This window comes from Rhea pennata, chromosome 11 (assembly GCF_028389875.1).
Source record: "Rhea pennata isolate bPtePen1 chromosome 11, bPtePen1.pri, whole genome shotgun sequence".
NCBI classification, from domain to species: domain Eukaryota; kingdom Metazoa; phylum Chordata; class Aves; order Rheiformes; family Rheidae; genus Rhea; species Rhea pennata.
In genome coordinates this window covers 14,411,527-14,435,921 of record NC_084673.1, presented here as the reverse complement: position 1 = coordinate 14,435,921, position 24,395 = coordinate 14,411,527, and the positions used below count along the sequence as shown (strand labels likewise).

At 38.5% G+C, this 24,395-nt stretch overlaps 1 protein-coding gene across 1 annotated transcript in view; it reads right to left on the bottom strand.

Moving 5' to 3' along the window:
- AFF2 (ALF transcription elongation factor 2) overlaps nt 1-24,395 on the bottom strand; it is a 325,935-nt gene that overhangs the window by 230,292 nt on the left and 71,248 nt on the right. The window contains exons 2-3 of the mRNA XM_062584442.1: nt 10,360-10,480; nt 3,623-4,513 (exon numbers count right to left, since the gene is read on the bottom strand). Coding sequence (XP_062440426.1) covers nt 3,623-4,513; nt 10,360-10,480 — 1,012 coding nt within the window. The remainder of the gene's footprint in view (nt 1-3,622; nt 4,514-10,359; nt 10,481-24,395) is intronic.

Genomic DNA, 24,395 nt, shown 5'->3' with positions numbered 1-24,395 from the left:
ATATAGAATAAAGAGATAAGAGTTAATAAAGAAGAAACAGGAAATAAAGCTTACAGCTTGAGATTTCTGACAACCTTATGTTGCGGCTCCAGGGCCACTGTTACCAACTCTGTGTCGTGATATCTGGTTCATTTCTACAAGCCCCCTAGAGTCACGTGACAGTCTTTTGGCCACCCAGTTTAGAAAGGTCTGCTTCATAATTTCCAAATCTCGGAGGCTGGCAAGCCTGGATGCTAGTGGTTACATTGCATTTTACCTCATGGCATGAATCCACTACAATTTTTTTATCTTAGCAATTGGAAAACAGTACCAACAAGAAACATTATGCAGGAAGGAAAAAGAAATCTCAATGATCAAGCAATCACAGAGAAGTCCTTAAAGAACATAGCTCTGTCGTTGCTATTTCTGGACCAGGAACATGGATGTGTGGTGCTGACAGCTCTGAATTAGCCTGTGCGGGTCAGGCAAGACCTGGACATCAAACAGCAGCATCCACTGAGTAGCAAGGATTGTTACTCGGGTGCATAACTGCTGCCACCACTGTATCTCGACCCAGCTGGGTAACTGTGCGTGAACTTACCGTGAATCTTTACAAGCTCAGAAATCACTAAACCACAATCCATTGCAGAGTGAAGGCATGCCAGCAGCAAGGCATTAACAACCTTGTCCATTGCAGAGAAGCTAGAAGATGGATGGGCATTTCCGAGGGCAGAATTGGGCCCCATCAACGAGAAAAGATTCTTAGAGCAACACCTCAAGTGACACAAATTATGTTATAAAATTGATCACTTCCTCACACATTGCAGAATGCTTCCAGGGCACTCAACATCCTATTCCATTAAGCCATGATAAATGGGACAATATTTCCACATCAGTCTGAACTCATCCTTTAAATCTGCTTGTTCAAATATTTGGTCACTTATTTCCCTCCCAGCCACCCATCTTGGTATGGAAAATTGTCTTCTGCTTTCCCACTTTCACACATCTCATAGATGCCATTACCCCATGAACTTCACATACAAATTTTATTTCTCCACAGAATTCCTTATCTTGAGAGCACGCAAAATTTAGAGAAAATTCACTGAAAAGAACTACGATTCGCAGACTTGATGTGTACACTTAGCTTGAAAAATTACTCAGAGATGCACAGGAGCTACCAAACTAATGACAGAGAAATGCCCCAAAAAGCAACTTTCCTACCGCTACGTCCATCACCACCACTACCACTACCTGGAATGGTGTTCAGATGGAAACCCGTGGAGCAGGAGCAGAATTGTTTCAAGCAGATCACTACAGCTGGAGGTGGCTAGGGAAGGTTCATAAATTGATAAGCACCACCAAAGGATCATAAGCCTCCACATCAATTGTATAAAGATTACAACAGAGCCACTCACTGCAGTCATTCTGAAAAGGTTATGGGTTTCACAGGTGTGCACTGTCAGTTCTGATTAAGCTTAAACTAAACCAGTTATCTGTAACGTTGGATTGGAAGGAGTTTTATTGCTGAACGCAGGGTAAATCAAATTCAGGATACACATCTGTAGAAAAACACAGAGGGCCAAAGTTCACAGTCCTGACACAGGAGAAAATAAAAAATCCAATCCTCCAAAATCAGGAGGAGATTTTGCCTGTAAAAAAGAGTCCATCAGTCTGGCCCTTGTCACACATTCTAGATCACATTGGAAAGTTAATCTTCACCTCAAGACAAATCTTGGTTTTCTTTCCCTCTCCAAATCATTGGTCACTTTTGTAGCACAGAGGCTATTTTAAGATTATCATCTGCATTCATTGCTAAAGCAATTAGAGTTTATCATTTATCTGATTCTGAATGAAATTAATTATACATGCACACTTTTCACTACAATGAACATATACAGAAGCAGCTATAGTCACAAATTCACAATGTAATTTTTCATCTGTTTGCCTAGGAAACTTTCCAAAAACAACAGTTCACATCAGAGATTCTTAATTTTTTCCTTCAAAAAACTTGTGAGTGAAATCCTGCCCCCAAAAGCCAGTATGAAGAGCTCCGTTAACTTCAGAAGTACCAGGATTTTACCAAGAAACAGTGAGTGAGTGAGACAGAGAGAGAGAAAGGGAAGGAAGAAAAAGAGAAAGGGAAAGAGATAAAAGCACTTTTAATAGTTGATGCAAGTTGTAAAAGGCACATTCTATTACAAAAATGCTTCATATTAACGCTGCACTTTAAAGTGCGTCTATTGACTCATTGTGTTAATAGATGGCAAAAGTGAATAAATGTATTTACTTTTGCAACGTCATTATTTCCTTTGCATGCAATTATTTACTTGTCAAACAACGCTAGTGACAAATCACAACAGACTATGAAGCCATCTACATCAGCAGATTTTTAACCTAAGGTAAAAATAAACAGAAACATCTGTAAAGTAATCTTGTACAAAGCTACGTTTATTAACAAATACATTTTCTAATAAAACACCATCTGCAAGGAACCCTCAGCTTCCACTTGATATAAATAGGCTTTTTACTGTTTTCAGATGCAGTTCCCAGAAAATTATTCCAAGCTCTACTGCAAAACACATCAGTCTTTGTTGCTGCCTGGAATGTTAATAAATAACATCAAGTTTTTAAATAGTCAAACAAATTATTGGCTTGAAACAATTATTCCAATAGAAAAAGCTGACCTTTTGCAATAAAGTGGCTTAAAAATGCATCACTCCTCATTCCTAGTATAAAAATATTACCAAGCAGGGAAATATTTTGGGGAAAACAGAAAGCTATGAAAAACGCATATTGCAATTCTGCTCATATGCACGCTGTAAACCTACCTTGCAATGGTTACTGCTTTAGAGAAACTCAGAGTAGGAAAAAAGTATACAGAGCATAAATAGTTCAACTGGCACCCGTATAATACATCTGTGCTTGGAGTGGACAAGAATATGAACCAAACAAAATATTCCTCACAGGACTACTGTACTGACTAGTGATACAAAATTCAACAGCTTAAACTGTTGGTAGCAGAGATTGGCACTGGATCCCAACATTAAGAGCTCTTCAAAATGCATAAAAGCTTTAATGGGACACATTTTCATAAGCATTACTCAGAACTTAAGCCACATTAATTCCATTAAAGCAATGGGAATTCAGCAAATTCTGCAATTAAACCTGTTACTGGTAGAACTGTTTTATACCACTGACATTTGGGCCCTTCCATTTTTCCTTAAAATGTTTAAAACAGTGTGCTTTATATCAAACTAGCTCCTAACTGAATATGCAAAATCTGAAAACTGCAGATGAACTGAGATTTTAGAGTTCTCTATTCAGAATTCTAGCTAGTATAAATGTATTATATCCAACAGAGATTTAACCTTTTAATATTAATGGAAAACAAGCAACGTTAGTATTCCAAACTGTGATTTTAAAACTTCATTTAAGGTTGCTTACTGGGACTATTGCAAAACTTTGCCAAAAGTAAATTTAATCATGCATATTCTAGGGAAAAAAAAAAAAAAAAAAAAAAAAAAAAAAAAAGAATGTTTTAGACCATAATTCCAGGAAATTGAACTGCATATTTGCATGGACAAATATTCAATGGATGAAATACTCAAGAGGTATGAGAAAGAAGATATTTTGAACTACTTACTTCGCTAACAGGAGGAATGTTAAGCTTTGGTACTTTATTCTTCGAACTAGGTGTGTTCACTTTTCCTTCTAACAGTGTTCCAAAGGACTGATTTCCATATCCACTCTCAATTTCTATTGGAGGCTTGAGTTCAGGTGAGTCATTAGGGACCTGGTCCTGACCGTCCATAGGCCTGACATAAGCTGTAGGCTTTTGCTGGCCCATACTAGTTTTACAGTGAAGTCCTGGTGGGAAATTCTGGGTTGAAAGACCGTTGTTTGCAGATAACAAAGACGTGGAAGGAAGTGGAGATCCAGGACCATGACCTACAAACTCAAGCTCTGCTGGCGACTTCGAATGACTGTTTTCCTTGTAAGTGTGTTCTCCAGTTGTTGACTTTGAATGAGTGTGCCTCCTCGAATGTGAAGATGCTGCCATAGAATTTGCTTCCTCAGTTCCTCCACTTTTATGCTGTTCACTCTGACAACTATAAAGGTCTTCATATCTGCCCTGTGGCTGGTCATGAGAAGAGCTATGCTTTGTCCTATTCTGTTGACTGCTGGATTGGCTTGACTGGGCCCCATTAGAGTTGTGACCACCACGAGACCAGTCCGTCCTGGACTTCCTGCTGCTCTGGTGACTGTGTAGCAAAGTAGAATTCGATGACAACGAAGAGGGTGGAGGCATCGATGCAGATGAGTGGCCACTGAGCTGATGAGATGGGATCATCCTGTTTCTTGGTTCTGGGAAAAAGTTCTGCTCATTTTTATCAATGGGAGTCTGTGGGACAGAATTCTTTGGGATTCCAACAAGGTGGCTCTGGTTGGAATGGTTGGTTAACAAGTCCTTCATCTCATCGTAGTTCCCCAATGTGTTCTGGACACGGTTTGCAAGAGCATCACCTTTATTTGTCTAAAATACATAAAAAAAAAAAAAAAAAAAAAAAAAAAAAAGAGAGAGAGAGAGAGAGAGAAAAAGAAAAGAAAAAAGTGAATAAATTCCTGATTGAGAAGTTATTGCTTGGAATAGTTGTCTCAGAAGATGGCAAATGTTAGCTGTTTAATGGTGTCATGCTGACATTTAATTTAATTTCAATTACATCTTGCATATGTTAAGTAAAAAAAACCTATCAATAACTGTTCAAAGAATCTCTTGAAACAGGCTTGCATGAGTAACGCTTGTATACTGCTTCCCATTTTCTTGAATATGCTCTCAGAGAAATGTTTAAACTACATCAGTTATGGATGTTATGAGCAAAATAGTCTGGCTTTATGTCAGATAGGTTGGGCTACTACATTTTGTATCTTGCACAACATGAACATACAGCCACTGGTTACTGAGCATCTGAATTGTAAGCACACGTTTTATTTAAGTATGTTATTGCTTTATCACCCCCTTGACCCATAGTTCTACCACAAATCGAAGCAGGGCGGTCTGTAGTAAACATATGGGGCGAAACTCTTTTCTGTTGTAATTTCAATTACTTTTCTGTGGAGGGTTCAGTTTGACCCATGCCATTTGAATCTAGAAAAACAAATGCTTCTAACCACTGAAATGCTGTAGTAGCTTCAAAATAAAAAGATCATTCAAAAATATTTTCTTATGGGAGAGTATAAATAGAGATGACTGCCACATTCTTAAGTATCAGAATTCTTCCGTTGTCTAAGGGCTTGCTGTATTTGTGAATCATGCTTTTCCTTAAATTCCAGGAATTATTAAATAAATACTGACTCATCTGCATTTCGCTGCTATTATAATTTTTCTTCTGAATCATGAAGTGGGCTTTTTTCTTCCCTTTTCACTTGTAAAAAGCTGGGCAAATAAGCTGGAAGCTATAATTAATATGCAGCTAATTTCCTCCCTCTCCTTGGTTCTAAGTTACCCCACAGAGCCTTCTTACTGATCTTTATATTCTATTGAAGTAACCAGCACAGCACTAAAGCATTCTACTCCCCAGGCTTATTACCTTACAAGACTGAAAGGATAACAACAAAACAAAAATGTAGTTCTTATTCAAGCAGATGTAAAAGTCTGTTACTGCCATATACATAGGAGAGTATACAGTGACACTTCAAATTTAGCCAAGTATGCTTTATTTCATGTTTGGTTTCTTGTTCAACACAGCAAGTAGTACCACAGGCCAAAGACACCTAAACAACAGGACACGAAGACAGGCAAAGGCAACAGCCTGAACTGGCGGTTGGTTAGAGGCAGTTCCACTCTTGGGACTTCATTCCTTGACCAGGGATCCTACCATGCCATGGAGCCCATCAAATGTTAAGCAAAAGACTGAGTGATGGAAGAAAATCCATGTGTGGATTCCTCTTGAAATAGGTGATTATTTTACTCACTGCTGAACTAGTCAAGAGACGAGATGAACATTGCACATGATTTTTTTCCTTAGCACTTCTCATGCTGTATAAAATGTTGAAAAAAAAAGGATAATAAATGCAAATTTCCTTTTGCTCATTCTCAGGGATTGTAATGTATATTACTACTGTGCTGAGGCAGTGATTTAAAAATTAACTGTTCAATGTTGTTCTCCTCTATATACATTTTGCCAGTGCTCCTAACTGACACAGTTAATAATCCCAGTTGTGGAGGACCACGAATCACTTTTATTCACTGACTAAGTCCCTAGGTTGGTCATTTTAGTGGCAAAAATTATATTCTAGCTAAGCCAAGAATAAGCTCTTTGTATATGAGCAGTCTCCTTCAACTGCGTTGCACAATGAGCCATTTGGGCAGCAGCCAAAACCAGGCTCTCTGCTCAACCCCCAAATTTAAAACAAGGAGATTCCATTGTGCTGAAGGGCCCAGCAGGAATTACGATGCGAGCTCTAAACACTCACATACTTGTTCTGTTTCCTCCTTCCCCGCCAAACAGTTTAACCCTTCATGGAAGGATGCATGGGAAGCAACCAAGCATCTGGAAACGCCTGGCCACTAACTTTCCCCTCTGGTTTAGCTATGCTTCCAGCACACATTTAGCTTACTGTCCAGAAAGTAAAAGGGAAATGAAAAAAAAGGACTGAAAACATATTATCACTCTTTAAACACTTTAAAGAGCTCTTGCCTAGCACCTCATAGAGGGAAACACTATTTTAATTTGAATGTAGAGTTTTTCAATCATTTCTATGCTGGAAGCATCTGATTCTCTTAGATTATTTTCTTTAAGATGCCACATAATGATAAATATCATTTTGCTTAATATTAAACCTTGTTTCCTCCAACATTTTCACATCCTGAGGATGAAAGACACTATATAAATATAATATATTATTATTTGTAGTAATTTTTCAAGAGCATTAATAAAAACATTTTCTGAAAAGCACAGAGACAATTAATTTGGACATTCTTAGCCTATTTTAACTGCATTAAACCTCTAATCCAAGTGTTATTGAAGTCAATGGAAAGATTATTACTGTCTGTAATGAGTTTTGGACCAGAGTGCAAAGACATAGTGAATATGAATGGTAATTTGCCTTACAGTGAAATAAAACTAGAACACACACAACTAAGACCAGATTTGCACATCATATAACCTGAGTGACTCAACGACTCAACGTGGTGTAGTCTGGTGCAAACCCCAGGCTTTAAGGCATGAAGTGTAACATTTTTTTTCCTCAACAAATTCAGGACTCTCGTGAGAAGCGGAGTATTGGCCAGCAAGATAAACGTGAAATCCAGTCATAATTTCTGGTTGTTCTTTGATACTTCCAGATTGGGGACAATTTCTGCCTTCATATTCTCGATAATTGGCTGATTTCTTAAAGGAAACCTCTGTACATCTTATTTTCTGAACAGCATGTTGAATCACAATTTTGCTGCTATCAAGGAAATGCATTTTCTGAATATTTCAAGGCATAAATTATATGTCTGGTTTGTGACTCATGGCTAGCAGCCATCCCCCTCATTCTAGGCTCTTGTTAATTTAGGAAATGTACACCTTCCTACATTTACTTCTATTGCTTTCAAGAAAGATCTGTAATGGAATTCTATTGGAAGGCTAATTTGCTAGCTAGCTATTGCATTATAGTTTTACAAAGAAAAGAACTAATGCACTCAAACTTATAGGCCCAATTTACAAGGGTTTTGTGAAAATTTGTATGAAACTTGAGGTTTCATAATTTATTCACTTTCTCATGCTTCACAGTTAAACTCACCTCCCTGGATGAGAAGCTGAATGCTAAGCTTGAAAAAAAAAAAAAAAAAAAAAAAGAAAAAAGTAATAAATAATAAGATTCTCCAAAGATTCTGCAATGGAAATTCTGCCTATTCGGTTGTATTTCTCAATTTGAACTCTTCTAAGGCAAATCTTTGAAAAAGCAACTTTGAAAAAGTAACAGAACTACTCCTACTGTTTTCTCTAAGAAACTCACTATCTCTGAAACTCTTTACTAATTCTAAACACTAAAAGACCTCAACAACTGGTTAATAAGATTAAGGCTTCTCCCAGGAAAATCCTCACAAAGAGATCATTGATGGAGGTGGATACATGAGATAAGATGTGTGATCTGACTGTTTGCCTGTGATACACAAATGGTGGTAAGATCCGTGCGAGAAAGGAAAAAGCTGTTTCATTTATTAGGGCTTTTGTTCTTACTAGCTCACCTTTCTAAAACTAAACTTAAATTTCCCCAATTTTAGACCAACCTTCAAGCAACTGCAAGTTGTTAAGTCTCCAAAACTGCAAAATGGGGCAGCACTCCCTCCCCCTTTTCCTGGGTACTGTTGAAGTAAATGGGGAAGGTATGATAAGCAAATAAGATTACTAAGTCTGGGAATCAAAGAAAGGGAAAAAGATGCTTTCTAATTCTTGATACCACACATTCCCAGCCTTCCCTGTGCTGTTCTATGCTCTTATCTTGCCTCCCATTCCCCAGGTCTTTCAGAAACATACTGGCCATCTCTCTAGTGGACGTCCACTAACCTGGCTAGCTTGGCCGAGGAGGTGCCCACTGCAGGCCATGCCACTTGACCTTGCTGGGGACATTCTGCTCCCATTGAGAGTAACCAGATGGGTGCTGATGGTTGTGTGTACCAGGTCTCAAGTCTCACTGGCCCAGAAACAGCTCAAAATGGAGGAGGGTTTCAAACTGAATGTGCAGTACATTTATTCTCACCTGACAGCTTCTTTATTTTAGCCTAGAATAAACATGAGTAAAACCTGAATTTAGTTTTGCACTTGCCTAAGAATATAAATCACTCTGTATCCATTAAGAGTCAGATTCAGTGCTTTTATGCTCCTAGCAATAGAGAACTTATAAAGGAAATATCAGTCTACAACATTGCCCTTTTTTGTTCCATAGTGTGAAACGGATGTAAAATCTACCTTTCGTATTCAGCTTTGGTTCTCTTCATTTTGTACATTAAAGACAGTTGTAACTTACTTTTGCATGCCATTTTCCTCTAAATTTTTATCTTTCACAATTTATAATTACAACTTTTTTTAGGATAGTAATACATCATGTTTTGCTCAAAACCATAGATGTAGTTTTCACAAATTCCCCTAGCAAGCAGGTGGAATATTCTTTAAAAAACTTAATTTTCTCAAGACAGCTACCAGGATAATATTTTGATTGTTGTCCATTCAGTTTTTCACCACATATATAATGTGCTCTGTTCATTAGTGCGAACTCATACATGCTTAACAGTTTAAAACCAGAAATTATCACTCTTATGGTACAGTAGATGGAGGAGCTCTAGTTCCTGACCCATAATTTTGCACAAATTTGCTTATTAGTTTACCTAATGAAATCCTGATGACCACTCACATGAACTATGAATGTTTACATGACTGGCAAGAAGTCTCAACAAAATCAACTCTTCATAAGTTATTATTTACTATGAATAAGGGTGGTAAAATGTGAACCAATGCAAAAACAGTGACTTGATTCGATTTTGCAAAAACAAAAAACCCACAAATTCTCCCACTGCATAGTGCTTATTTGACTGAAAAAATCTCCCAGTGTATAATTATTAGCAACCATTTGATAATGATGCCAGTCTTTCCTCCTCCTGTTCTGGTGATTTTCAAAGAGCCCTCATCCTCCCTCCAGCTGCTAACAATGTAAAATGGAAAGATGAAGTGGTGGCCTTTCAATGGATGTCACTGATTGGGAGGGGAAAGAGATATGGAAATTTACATCCTGATGAATTCTTCAGGGAATGTCTTACTGAAAATCAAAGCAGAAGAAATCATAAAGGGGGACATCCCTTGGTGATGAAATTCTCAGGCAGTAAAGCTCCTTAGAGAGAATAAGCCTTGTCATAAGTCCCTTTCATAGCCTTGTTATGCTCCCCAAAGATTCAGACACTTTCCCTGAAGACTTCTTTGGATAGTTATGATTGCAAAAGAATGCTTATGGACTCATTATTTATAGAGGAGAATGTGGTTTTAACAACTCAGATATATTTTTTGCTTAAAAATATAAGGACTAAGTGCTATTTTTTTATGACTCTACTTGTAGAGATATTAGCTGCACATGATTCTATTGAGACACTTCGCTGCATGTTTAGAGGAAGAAATCTTGATATGGACTTTAAGGAAAATTCCTGATTCTGCCAATGCCAGCATGCAACTTGACGCTGCTGCAATATGCTGATTTGGAAGATTAGTGGATCTAAGAGTGTGAGTACCAAGGCAAATGTGACACTTTCATTTTTCAGAGGTGACGTGAACCTTAATTTATACTTGTAAAATGCATTCAGATACTTTACATTTTTAGAATGTCTTTTATCCCACTACAATTTACCTTATAGGGTTCTCCAAACAGGTTAAAACCTGAAGCAAAGAGATCTTCATCTTGCTGGACTTCTTGATTTCTTCTCTCCCATTCTTTCCGCTTAAGTGCACTCCGGTCTTGCTCATAGTGACTGAAGAGGAGAAATGGACAAAAAACACAATACATTTTTTTTCCCATAATTTAGTTACATATTCATTACTATCAATAACAGAAGAAAAACATCAGAAACTAGGCAACTGTTGAGTATAATTCTGCAAGAAAAAAAACACCGGATAATTTTCACAAATGTAAATTTGGAATCATACTACTATATGAAAGTGGATAAGGTCCGTATACTTCAAAATGAAAACAGAAAAAAAAAGTTCTTTTCAAATTAGCATGATGCATGATGCAGAAAAATAAAATAGATTTTGACACATTTGTGTCTACATAACACACGTATCTGTGAGCGCAATACATGAATGCGTGCGCACCCGCTTACACACCATGCACATGGACCCACAAGGAACATGTCTACACGTGGAGAAAGCCAAGCTGGAGCCAAGGGAGCGCAGCACCATCTCCAAACCCATTTAACTGCATAACACTTGTCTACATCCATCCCAATGCTGCACGTCAGCCTAGCATGACTTCCAACACCTAATGCTGTCCCGCACACTTGTTAGAATTTATGTAAGGTTTCATTGTGGGTGTCAGGGGCGTTTTAAAAAGTGTTTTTGTAGCAGTCTCCCAAAAGGGACTTTAGGTTAGTTGACTCCTCTGGCAGGTAATGCTACACACAAACAAGCAGCAGCGGATCTATCGCCTCAGAGCAGCGATGGCAAGATGTCAGGTATCTCTGTGTCAGTTTGCTTTGTGCACCTGCCAGACCGAGATGACAAGCTGAGAGATCACATTCACTTCTCTCCTGAGCAGCACTGAAGTACTTTGGTCTCTTGGCTTTGCAAACTACCTCCTGCTCCTCTGAGGGAAACGATATAATTAAAACCCTGAAGGAGGAGGGTGGAAAAAAAAAAAAAGAGAGAGAGAGGAAAGAGGAAAGCAAAAGATGCGTGCTTCAACTTGCACTGACAACCCCTCATGTGACAAGCATTAAGGGACACTTCTGTGCTTTCAACCCATATTTGATTTGTTATGAGGCTTTTGGCTCTACTTTGTGTCAGTTAATTAGCTACCAAATTCCAGATGACAACTTGAATAACAGATTTAGTATATGCACTGATGTTATCTGTTGCAAACAGTATCTCCCTGACAGATTCTAGACATAAACACACATATCCATGCACACCCTATATGTATACATATATATTCACAGGCATACATATGTAACAAAGAACAGTTAATTCTCTTCTCTCTGGTGAGAATGAATTAAATCTTCATAGAGCTCCACTGCACTTGGAAGATAACCAAATATCTACAACTTTTGCCTTTTTAGCTCAGCATGATGTTGTATTGAAAGCTTCACATGGAGAGGTATAATGAGGAATGAACTGCACAGTGATGACGCTTTACCAGTGTATAAAGTCACTGATTTCTGAGTGAAATCACAATTACTAATTTGAAGCACCAGCTAATTAAAACCACAGCTATGTATTTAGCCTCTTGTTATACCTACTGCAGTTTATAATTATGAGGACCTCTTTATCTACTCGATTAAAGTTCTTACGATTGAGGCAGGTTGTGTTTGAACCTGTAAGCCCTGCAGAGACCACAGGAAAGCATATGTCTGCTTCCTGGTGATTCCATGTATCCTTAGACTCACATACTTGTTTTCATACAGAGAGGGAAAGAAAAAAGAAAGACTAATGCCACAGTGAAATCCCTAAATCAAAAAAAATGAATTAATAATTGATTTAAGCAATTCAAGATCATTCACGCTTGAATTGAACAAGGCTTGAGTACGGCTCATAAACAGAATGTAAAGCCACCTACATAAGCTGAGCTAAATGATTTCCATCCACATTTTCCTTTGACAGGCTGGAAGGCTGAAATATCTTTTATATATAGCACTTTTTGATGTAGTGACATCACCAGCTCACATTCATCCACCAGTATCGAACTCCAGAACATTGCTATAATAATCCTTGATATTTTTGCAGAAGTAATAGTAGTATTTACTGGTTTCCTAAAGGACAGGGAAAATAAACTGTTGTTGTAAGCCAAGGTCACTTCACCATACCATATGCAATCACATGCTGCTACTACAATACTGCAAACTACAAGCTACTTACTGAAAGGTAAAAGGGGGAGCAAGGGCCTCCCCCCCCACCCCATTACTTTCATGTCTCTACATCAAGATTAAAATTCACAGACATGGGATTAGTCCTACAACTTAAATTAGTACCGTTTCCCAAATTGGTACATCTAGATGAGACCAAGGTTGTCTTCATCTCCCCCTAAAAGCATTCTGGAGAAGGGACTGGTTTGGCCCAGGAACATCACAGACTACCATTGCTAAGGGACTGTAATATATTATTGCAGCAGCCTCCCACTGAATAAGGGAAATTGCCTCAGGAAAATCTCTCCTGAAGCAAAATGCTATCCTTGGTGTATTTTTCACTGCCCGTCCTTGCTCAGGACGATGCCAAGAGCATAATCCAGCCCAGAAGCCACGGGAAAACACTGTGTTCAGCCTTGTCACGGAAGAGCTTTCCAGCAGCTCCTTTGGCACCTTGACCTACAGACTGCAATTCTTGCATCAAGATCTGATCGCTATGAAGTTATGAGCCCAATCTTGGCTACAACAGGGTCACTCAAGTTAACAGATCTACCGTAAGCAGGATTTTATATCCTGCACAAGTAATCTTTTCTTATCGGAGCAGTTCCAGCTCACGCATGGCCAGCATTCACTTCAGAAAGAATTTTTTCCTGAAGATAAGAGCTGCATTGCTCAACCTTACAACAACCACGCTGGCCCAGAGGTTCTGGCTAAAATCCTGGGCTCATTCAAACCAAACTGAATCTGGCCACTGACTTCAGCCCGGAATGGATTTCACCCACAACATGAGATTCCAATACTCTGTTATCTAAAAACCTGTCTCTGGTTTTAAGTATGCGAAGTATTTAGGGTTGGTTCCCTAACTACTTTAGAGTGGAGGTATTATGCCACATCCTATCTGAGAAAAAGTGGCAAAGGCTCTAAGACTCTTCAGATATATTTTATGACACATTACAAAACTACAAATTCAAAATCAATGAAAACAGCAGTAATTCACAATGGCATAATCACTTTAACAGCCATTAACTTTAACTAAGAGAGTATTTACAATGTTAACAGCAAAGGTTAAAAACTCAGTATTTTTCAACAAAATGTTCTGAAGTATTTCTCTTTTAGTGGGCATCTTTATGAAAGATACATGCTCCTTACACTCAAGAGACAAGCACAGATGTGCACCTCATGCCCTGGACCCTAGTGATGTTTACAGACTATCAAACCACGAGTGTCCATTTTATGACCCAAGCAAAGCTATAACTGAACAGCTACCTCCACACCATTCCCAAGCTCGGTCTCTTTCTGTTCTTGTGGGAACAAAACAATTTAATGGTTCATTCTGAACTTTTCACTCACATAATTACATTGAAGACTTAAGTGTACAAAGTATCTACTGAAAAGGAAGTGGTTGTTCATCACTTCAAGTGAATTACTTTGCTTATTTCTCTTCAAATGCATTTTTGCTGTGGAAACATTGACGCTGCTTTGATTGCGGCTACAGGAAGTCAGATGTTGTAAGATCATGCACAGATTAGGATAACAATTTCTTCGGATTCCTTGTAATCTGAAGGAGGACGCTGATTAGATCTTAGCACATGGAGAACCTATTGGGATGCTTTCCAGAAACTCTTAATGCAGCCACGGAGCAATCTCTCTGATTAGTGGGGTGACAGCCCTGCGCCCCAGCTGCAGCCCCGCGTGAGCCGGGGCCACGCTGGGGACCTCCCAAGGAGCTGGGAGAGAGGGACAGGCTGCAGTGTCATGGCAAAGGTGACCGGCAGGAATGCAGATTTGGGGACTGGAAGCTAAAGATGTGGATCTGGTTGGTGATAAGGGAAGAAGTCAGACGTGTTCTGACTACAAAGGGGAGAACCAGAAGGTGGAATAAAAATTCTGGCATGGGAAAGGGCAGTACAGCCATCTGTGGTGAAAGCGAGTGTGTGGTACAAAAGATCTGGGGGGGGGGGGGGGGGAGGGACACGAAAAACCCTTTTGGACAGATTGCAACAGAGCAAGAGGTTAGAAGGAAGAGTTTGAGAGAAAGCTGAAAAAATAAGATAAGATGAGCAGCTAAAGGCTGAGACCTAGCATTCGAGGTTTATCTTCAGAGATGCGGTAACTAAAGCCGCAGCAGTAGTCTCCTGAAGTGTAGAAAACTGGGAAACACAGACAAGGGCCTGGAAGACAGACAGAAGAGGGAGCAGAAGTAAGAAGTCAGAGCAGACAAGTCTGAAGGAGCAGTCACTGTGACATGAAGAAAAAGCAGAAGAGGAGAAAATGATCCCATATCTAATGTTGCAGAAAAATCATGAATGAGAACAAAACACCGCTTTGTTGATTCAGTCAAAACAACAAAAGCCCAACAGGGAAAGAATCAATTAAAAATGCTGGAGAGGCTTTACAGAAGTGACAGACTACACACAGAAGGATAAATGAACAGTATTCAAGAAAAACAGTATTTGTCCACAAGTTAGGGAGAAGTAGTTGCTGTTCTCGATATTTAAAGAGGTACCTGAATTCAGGAAAATGCACACTATGCAAAATTGCACTAGTTTTTCTTTATTCCACTTAAAATAAAGCATACTCCTAAACGATGAAAGAAGTTCTCTAACCAAAATGTTAGTCATTTGTGGAAACACAAAATAAACACAGACTTCTAAATCAAGACAGAGTAGATATATAACATGGTATAAATTTAAGTAGCAAAAGTCCTTACCCAGGGTTATTACTTTGTGGCTCTGACTTAAGGCAAAACTCTTGTTCTGTAACGAGCATTCGGGTGAGGTAGACCCAGAACTGCACTCCCTCAAAAACCGCCTGGTAAGCCTGAGCAAGGTTTTAAACATCCCAAAGCAAAAATCACTCCTGAATACCTGATATATGGGAGAAATCCAGCTCAGGTCAATGCGGCTGCTCCTACACTTAAAAAGATTTCCAGAGCAGGGAAATTCCCTTTCAAAGCAAGTAAAAACAAAGTAAAAAGCAATGTCATCTAATAGCCAACTAGGTGGAAGTCCACTTCTAACAAAAACATTACATTAGTAATCCACCTTTACATTACTTCAGATTTATCCTACAAAAAATCCATTGATTTCATGTAAAATCAGAATATTAGCATATTGTAAAAGGAAGAGAGAACAGGCTTTTTTGGTCCATGCAGATTCTCCAGTATAGCCTCAAGTCTTAAATTTCATTGCAATTCTGAAAATATATTTAGTAAATGAGGAGATTTCAAAACTTGGTCTTTAACTAAAACCATTTTTTAACATAACGTATCTTCCCTGACCATCTGAAGTCTTTCTCTCACTGATAAACATCATGAGCCATACCACACTTAAAACAGTAAAATTCCTCTTTATGTCTTAATCACCGCTGCCCTTGCTTCTTTGTCCAGATAATTTTTCTACTTCACAGAGACCATCAGGCCACAATAGAATATGCTCATTAAAAAAAACTTTTAAACTTCTCACTATCTTTCCTATTTAAACATTTACTTTAATGTTGCATTCTTCATAGCATGAATAGTTACTGAAAGTATCTAACACTGAATATCGCTATCACCGCGCTTCAAGATAAATGATTTATTTTAAAATATAGAATATTCTGTCTTTGATGTTCAACAGTTCTGTACAGAAACACTTCAGATGGTCATTGGTTATCTACCTGTATGAGCCAAATCTCTTAGCAATTTGCATTAAAAACAATGCCATTCCTGTAGCTTGTTTGATAGAGAACACAGAAGATTAAAGTCCCTGAAAAAAATAACACCCAGGAGACCCCTAGGCAATTTATGGAAATTTAAGCTAGAAGGCTAAGGGTTTGGCTTATATTTGTCACATTCTTCATTCCTGTTAGCTGCTTTCCATCCCCCCTCTGACACACAAAGTACCTAGAAAATGCTATTTTCACTCAATTTCTGCTGGTTTTGGTGTTATGTAGCCCCAAACCATTCCTCAACATGAATTTGGAAGGAACAGATCCTAGGGAATGGATGGCAGAGATAAGCCCCCGAATAGTAAGTGTATAAAGAATAGAGGAGGTTTCAAAGGGGAGCATTTATTGTTTCCTGTATCATAGCACATTGTCTTTCGATATGATTAGTTATCAGTCTGAGTTATCAAAAACTGGGATGAAATAAAGCGCTTACGCAGTTATGCTTCATTGATGTCAGCTAGGGGAGCATGAAAATCTCCATGAAGTTGGGTAATTGATGTGTAAATCAGAGCTCAATCACTCTGTAATAGAAATGGTCCCACTGAAAGTATGGTTGTTGAACAGTATTGCAGAGGGAGGAAAAAAAGAGAAATAGAGTCAAGATAAGACTTATTTATTAAAAATGATAATAACTAGCAATTTACACAATTTTCTCTTCAAGAGAGAAGTGCTGTCAGAAATATTTATATGTAAGCTGCAGACCATCATATTTGGATACACTTATTCAGCAATAATTAACTGTTTCTGTTTTATTAAAATGCTTGGGGACACTGTTATGGATATTTAAAAAGCAAATTAAAAGAACACATTCATCCTTTGAAAGGCAACATGTGTAAATGACATCAGTGATTGTAATTTGGTTAACAATGTGTGTTCACAATATGTTTTGGAGTCCTATTACAAACCTCTTGTCAGTTCAAATTTGTAGTATAGGAAACAAAGGCAAAACTGAAAAATACCTTAAGAAAAAAGAAAACTGAAGAGAAAAATGGTTATAATAAAAAAAACTGTGAAAACACATTAAAAGTCAAATAGTCATTAGAAAATTAGTCACATAAAATAGCTTCCCAATATACTATAAGAGAGTCAACAACTGATAGGTAAATAAATTTAGATAACATTATGGCTTTTTTTGTTTTCTTGTCATCTTTTTTGTTTTCCGTTTTAATAAATGAACGCACATTAAGAGCACTGATAATCAACTTCCCACAAACAGTCCAATATTCTAGTTATGGTTTACACTAATCCACTAATAAACCATAACAAACTTTCATAAATGTGAAATTTATGAGCATTTTCAGCACCAAATGAATTACTTCCAGGACTCAGGCTCTGGACTGGGAAGCTCTATCTGATGGGTAATGTGCTGTGACTGTAAAGGGACCCTGATTACTAGTTTGGATAAGGAAGGCGGTTCAACCTAAATTCTAAATTTCATTGCCCTCACAAGTTTAACTGAGTACGACAGTTTTATTTTTATGCTTTTTTTTTTTTTTTTTTTTTTAATTCTGTTGATCTCATCTGGGATTTGAAGTTCCTTCAAAATTCACTAAGAGCAACAAAGCCATTAAGCCTTAGCCAAAGCATGCACTATAATTCAAATATACTTCAGAGAATACTTCCTAATGGCTTCCTACCATCATACTTCAGAGATGTCCATCAACAGCATTCTTTGTATTAATATATTACAGATAAATACCAGTTGTGTTTAGTTGCATGTTGTGTATTACTCTTTATATACATCAACAGTAAACATGGCATGGTAATGTTACAAAGAGGTATCTGTGTAAATATTATTCCCTATGCATTGCAATTATTTGATGCAATAAAAGATCTGAAGAATGCTTGCTACAATTTGTTTTGCTTTATGGATATCTCAAGTTATTAAAACTGTTCTTAAAAACACCCCTCTAAGTTACTTCTTTTTATACATGTGGCTTTTTAAAAGATTAAAGTGTACTTTAATGTAGGGAAACATACAAAATCCATAATTTATTATCATTTAATGTGTACAGATTGCATTGCTAAATCTGAGCTGAAACACATTTTGAAAGGTCTTTCACCTTTACTTTTCTCAGATTTATAATTGAAATCTTTTTTTTTCATATTGACACATGAAACTTTTTTAGGAACCTAGATACTTTCTTAAAAAAATGAGTCACTCCATTTTACTTGTATTTTCCTGAAGTAGTGGCAATAAAGCGCAGTAGACAGCTAACAGAAATAAATCCATCCTTTTAAAAAACATCACAAAACAATCATTGATTAACACATCTTTTTGGAGACAGATGAATCAGCAGACACAACGGCTCAGGTATTTTATCACAGAAGTACTTCTGTGCTACTCCTACTGCTCTAATAAACGTGCTCATTTACTAACAGGCGCCTCTACTCCCTTGAGCATATATGCATATGCTGTGCAGCTCTTTAACCACATGTTCTTAAAGTTAACATGTGCTGAAGAACACCACCACAGGAAAATAAAGAATTCTGTAGGGTGACCATTTTATTCATCAGTTTTAGATGGAAGGAAAAGTGCACACAGATACACATTGATCCAGAGACTCCAAAGCACAGATAAATAGCACTTTAGGCCTAATATAATTTAATTTATTGTTTTTTAGGATACTACAACGGCTAGAGAAATTATCTTCTAATAAATTATTCTTCTCTCAGTTGAAACCCTACATAATTGCCTCCATTTATTGTAGTAATATCTACTGAAAAGGAAAGAGATGATCAAAAATGCAAGTCTCATTTCAAATTCAAGTAAACATGCATTTCCTTCTCAGTGCTGCTATAAAATATATTGCCCATCTCACAGGCACTAGAAAATTGCAGGAGATATAATAATTTTGTGGTTTCATAATGGTGATCAATTTGGAAAGAACCTAGACTTTCAAATTCCAAATTTTTACCCTTCTTCCACTAAACCTTAAAAAGCCTCACAGCAGTAAGGTGTCTGTTATACACAGACTATGAAAGAATAATAAATAATTTGCAGTTATTTTTTCCTTTGTAGATATAGAGTCAGGAGGTCAGTGGATTACCATCATCATCAGCTTCTGCTGAGGAAGATAATCTATAACAAATACCGTTCATATCTTCAGCAAGCACATGACGCTTATTGCTCATTTACAAACCAAGTATAAAATATAACAAAATAATTTAACCAAAGCAGCACAAAGTTCATTAGTGGTGGTGAGGTTTACCTCGCTAAGGGCACAGTTCAACTTCAGCTGATGCTACTGGCAATTTTCCCAGTGAATTCAATGGGAGCTGGATGGGACCTTGCCACTTAATAATGACAAAACAACCAGGACTCACAACACAACCATTTCTAAGCAGTAGCGACTTATCGGAACAAATGAGCTTTTATGTTATATTCCTCATGCTAACAGAAATTCCTTATGCACCACACGAAGCTTAAAAGTCTTAAGTGTTCACCAATACATGCCAGACCTAATAGTTACATGCAAAATGTTATCACCATAATTTACATCAGATACTGATTGCACAGATTTCCTGTTTGACAAATGCAAATGAAATTTAAGAATCTCTTCCACAAACAAACAAGATATCCAATAAACTTCCCAATCTACCCCACAGGCCATTATCACTTTGACCTAATGAGAATTTTTATTTGTTTTAGCAATTCTGTAGATTGCACACACAGCATACCAGCCACGTGACTGGGCAATGCATGTACAAAGCATTGACACATGCACTTACCAGGGAGTAGATCACAGAGCTTATATCACCCAGAAACGGTAAAGCTAATGTATCACGCTCCCTAAAAAAACCCAAAACCTTAAATCTATCTCAATGTAGACCACTAGGGACACATCAGGTAGGTGATACTGACACAAAATTTGAGATTTGCCCTGGGATTTGAAAGCTAAAAAAGATCACTTTATTTTTTTTTTAAAAAAAAGTAAAATTATTTCTCTTTTTTAGATAGACCAAAATTACAACACAATCTCATGTAGACTGATCGAAATTACAACTCAAGTCTGAAATTATTTGAATCTCCAAGGTGGGTATGATACTGCAGCTTCCAGAGTCAAACACAAGCTACATCTGTTTTCCCAATTACATTGTGAATGTCTCAAATGGGTAACTGATTTCATGAAGACAGAAATATCACAACGAAGAAAATAGGGTCACTTACAGCCAAATCCTCAGAAGAATGTAAGACCAAACCTCCATTTAACCCACCCAGCCACTGGCAATGGCCAATAGCAAATGCCCAGTAAAGCCCCTGAGAACAGAGCAGAGTGCTTTCCAGACTACTGCCCTAGCCTTGAGAAGATTTTAGCTCATGAAATACGTGAAGTACAAACGCATTGATATCTTTGTATTTAACAGATCTAAAAGATTTTTCTCACAAGAATGCTTTCAAACAGAATATCTTGGGGCGAGGAGTTTTACAGCCTTTCTGAGACGCATTGCTTTATCCCAAACTAAGTTTACCATGGATATAGGTCTGAAAACTTAACTGATTTAGCACAATTGTTTGCATTTTATTGGATCGTTGATAAGAGGATTCACCTCTCTGGGCACCCACATTTGCTACAGGCAGCTGGGCAAGAAGCTCCTGCTCTCTTCAGTATCAAAGAGCCTCAGATGCATATCTCGCCGCATTCACCATATCATGGATCTTCAAGCCTAGACCCATGGATTACTGCATCCTCAATAACAGTCATTTACACTCAATCTTTTGCATAAGTATTTTGTTCCTGTTCCTGTCAATCAGCAGCTAAATAATATTACTTATTTTCATAACATGAATACAATATGTTATTCAATAAGTGCATCCTGCTTTAAATTCCTATCTTCAACCATTTGCCTAATAGAAATATTATACTATGTAACATGCAAATATTAAAATACAATGTTAGTAAGTTGAGTCATATTCATTGGAAGCTGGCCAACCCTCTAGAACATTTCATTATTTAATAATAAAAAAGTCTAGTGTAAAAATATGTAAACTAGCTTCCATCCTGCTTTAATACTCACTTAACATGAGAAGAAAGTGAGTGTAATTTTGTTCAAGTATTAAACATTACATTTCTTCTTTTGATTATTGAAGTATTATTAAAGCTAAATAAAAATGTGTTTGCAATTTCCTTCCTCTAAAGTCTTATAGCCCATGGTTGCCACTAATACTCTGTCCCTCTAGCTGGCTTCTTTTCTGAGTATCTCAGAGCTCTTCACAAATTAGAGCAAGTTATGCCCAACTATGCCCATGGGAAGGAGTAACTACCGATTTCAAGCAAAATAGCTGAAGGAATAAAAGTTCAGATAGGTTGACTAAGGTCATTCAAGACGCAAGTGAGAGAGGACCGTGGGAAGAAAATTGAGGAGTCCTCACTCTCAGATGTTATCGTCATCATGAGACCATCTGTAACTTGCAATCATTTATCCATTACTAAACTCTGAAATGACAACCATCAAGTTGAATTTTAAGTACGTCTAACAACACCATATCACAAGAAGGAATGATCTTTACGCGAGTTTGCAGACCACTGTGTCACGCACAGCAAGGCAAGTTTTCTCTTGCTGAACGTCACAAGAGCAGCTCTGCAAGGATGTTCTTATTACATTTGCTAGAACGATGGAGAGTATCAAATGATTTAATTTTGTCTAGTGCCCCACTTACTTTGAAAAACTGATACTGTACGGGGCGTAATGTCATTAAGTGATTAAAGTACAAGAGCATTCAGGTTTCCAGGTGCTTTCATAGCAAGCGCCTACAAGCACTGCTACAGCAGGCCTGAGACTGGAAACTGCGACTCTGGAGACAAGTTGGGTCCAGTAACGTTAAATACTGACCTCCTCCTCCTCTCAGTAGGACCTCCTTCCTGGCAGGGACCAAGCACCAAGGCAGGCACCTCAGCTCCCCTCTCGAAAGGGTGCAGCCTCCTCTCAGCTCTCGGGTGCACTTGCAACACTGCCAACAAGCCCGAAACCTCACGGGAGTTCAGAGCGCCGTGTCGGCGATCCTCTGCTCCCACGAGCAGAAGCACCGCGAGTCGAACTGTACTGACAGTCGAGCGACACGAGACAGTCGCGGGCGTACGAGGTACTTTGCCTTTTCAAGGAGGTGGTGGTATCCTCTCTGAAGGGAACTAGCGTTTAGCTCTCCTCGTTATGCCAAGTGTATTAAAACCTCAGTATCCGTGGCAGGAAATGTGTGTTTTGTTACACACACTCTTTAATGTGACAGAAATACAAATTTATGTTTTCTTTCATAGAAATACCTAATGGGGTTTGAATAAAATAAAATACAATCTGCACATTGCCATGTGGAAATTAATTTTAAAGAACTGTTTATCAATTTAATTCCACTGATAGTAACAGACAGATTTATGAGGCAATTAACTAAATATTTGTTTTTTCACGTTTCAATTCATTATAGTAAATTAACAATTTTCCACTTGAAAGTCTTGCACCGCTACAGTGAGAGCCTAAAAAACACGTATAATACTGCTGCTCTAGGATGGATTCTCTGATTTTTAGAACGCAGATTATTATTCTCCTCATATTAACTTAACATACTGTATGTGACTGGAAAAAAAAAAAAAAAAAAAAGAAAAGAAAGAAACAAATTGAGTATTATCCAGGGAACCTGTCGTTCTTTAAATGTCAGCTTCAAGCAACCAGACATAAATAAGGAATAATTACAGCTCTAAACCCGGCGTAACATCTGTCCAAGCAAACCGCCCTGCAGAGTGGGTTTTGTAGCCACCTAACACCCTCCTATGGCTACGACAAGACTGAAAGACGAAAAGGAGGCGCCTTGCCGGCTCTGCCCGGTCTTTGCGGCCCAGCCGGCCGCGCGCCGGCAAGGCGAATCCAGCCGGAGGCGAGAGCCTTCCCCGCGCTGCCCGGCCCCGGCCCCGGCCGCACCAGCCGCCGCGCTCCTCCGCGCCGCACGAGCTCTGGCCGGGGGCTTCCTGCTGGCTAAGACGCGCTCGCGCGCTTTGTAAAGCCTCCCTGTTAACTCACGGGATTACAGCACGATCACATCAGGGCATTAGGCTAAACAGGATTTTGCAGCCAGATCTGATCGGGGAGACTTAACATTTTTCAGACCCCCATCTTATAATACTTACACAAATCACCAGAAAGAGCCTTCTTCTGGGCGAGAAGAGGAGCCTGCCCCCGGCGAGCGAGGAGCAGGCGACCACCCCCACTGCCCTCCTCGGCCCCGTCACCCGCACATCGGTTGGTCTCCCTGCCGGCAGTTGTGCTAACTGCCGGCAAATCTACCCCCCACGTACTACGTCGCGAGGCTAAAACCTAAATTGCACGTTACCATTAATACTCTGTTTACAGTGTTTGTCTTTTCCTAGCCGTAAGAGCACTACAGCCACCAGCAGCAAAGTGAGACTTCAATTTCAGCACTCAGTAGGCTAATAATTATCAAATAAATAGAATACTAAGAATCCTTACAGTACTCCAATTGGCTAGCAGAGAGGTATTAATTCCTGAGAAATGCTCTATACACTCCATTCATCAAGTTCTTAAGCTTTGGACAGTACATCACCTTACCACTCTACCAAGTTAAAGCAGATAAGATACAAGCATCCTATTTGAGAGTCATTAAAAATGCAGACAGCCAGTGTTACTGCTCCTATCAGTTTTACTAAAAATAAACAAACAAAAAACAGTAAATCAGTGACCACCTTACAGGGCATTTTCTGGAGACTAATGATGGGCTGGGATAGATGGCCCTCACTTGTACTTTGGGTTATCAGCTCCTCCCATCTGATCATTAATTCCCCAGGAAATGCCTTTTGCTTCAATAGCTTTTGCTTAAATAGATCACTAGTGAGAGAAGAAAAAAAACTCACGCCACTAGAAATGAACTAGTGTGGAACCTCGCTGAGTTGCATATGCCATAATCTGCACATAAAGACTTTACAGGTGAACCGCAAAGGCCTTTTTAATTGCATTTCCAACTCCTCTTCCCCCTCTCCCCCCTTAAAAGGGAAATAAAGTCAGCCACTAGGCAAAGTTGATGAAGCTTGCAGAGAACGTTTGGAAGAGTCTCCAAGATGTTCTCTATGCGCTCTCATACATTAAAAAGTACATAACACTGAGCCTTAATTAC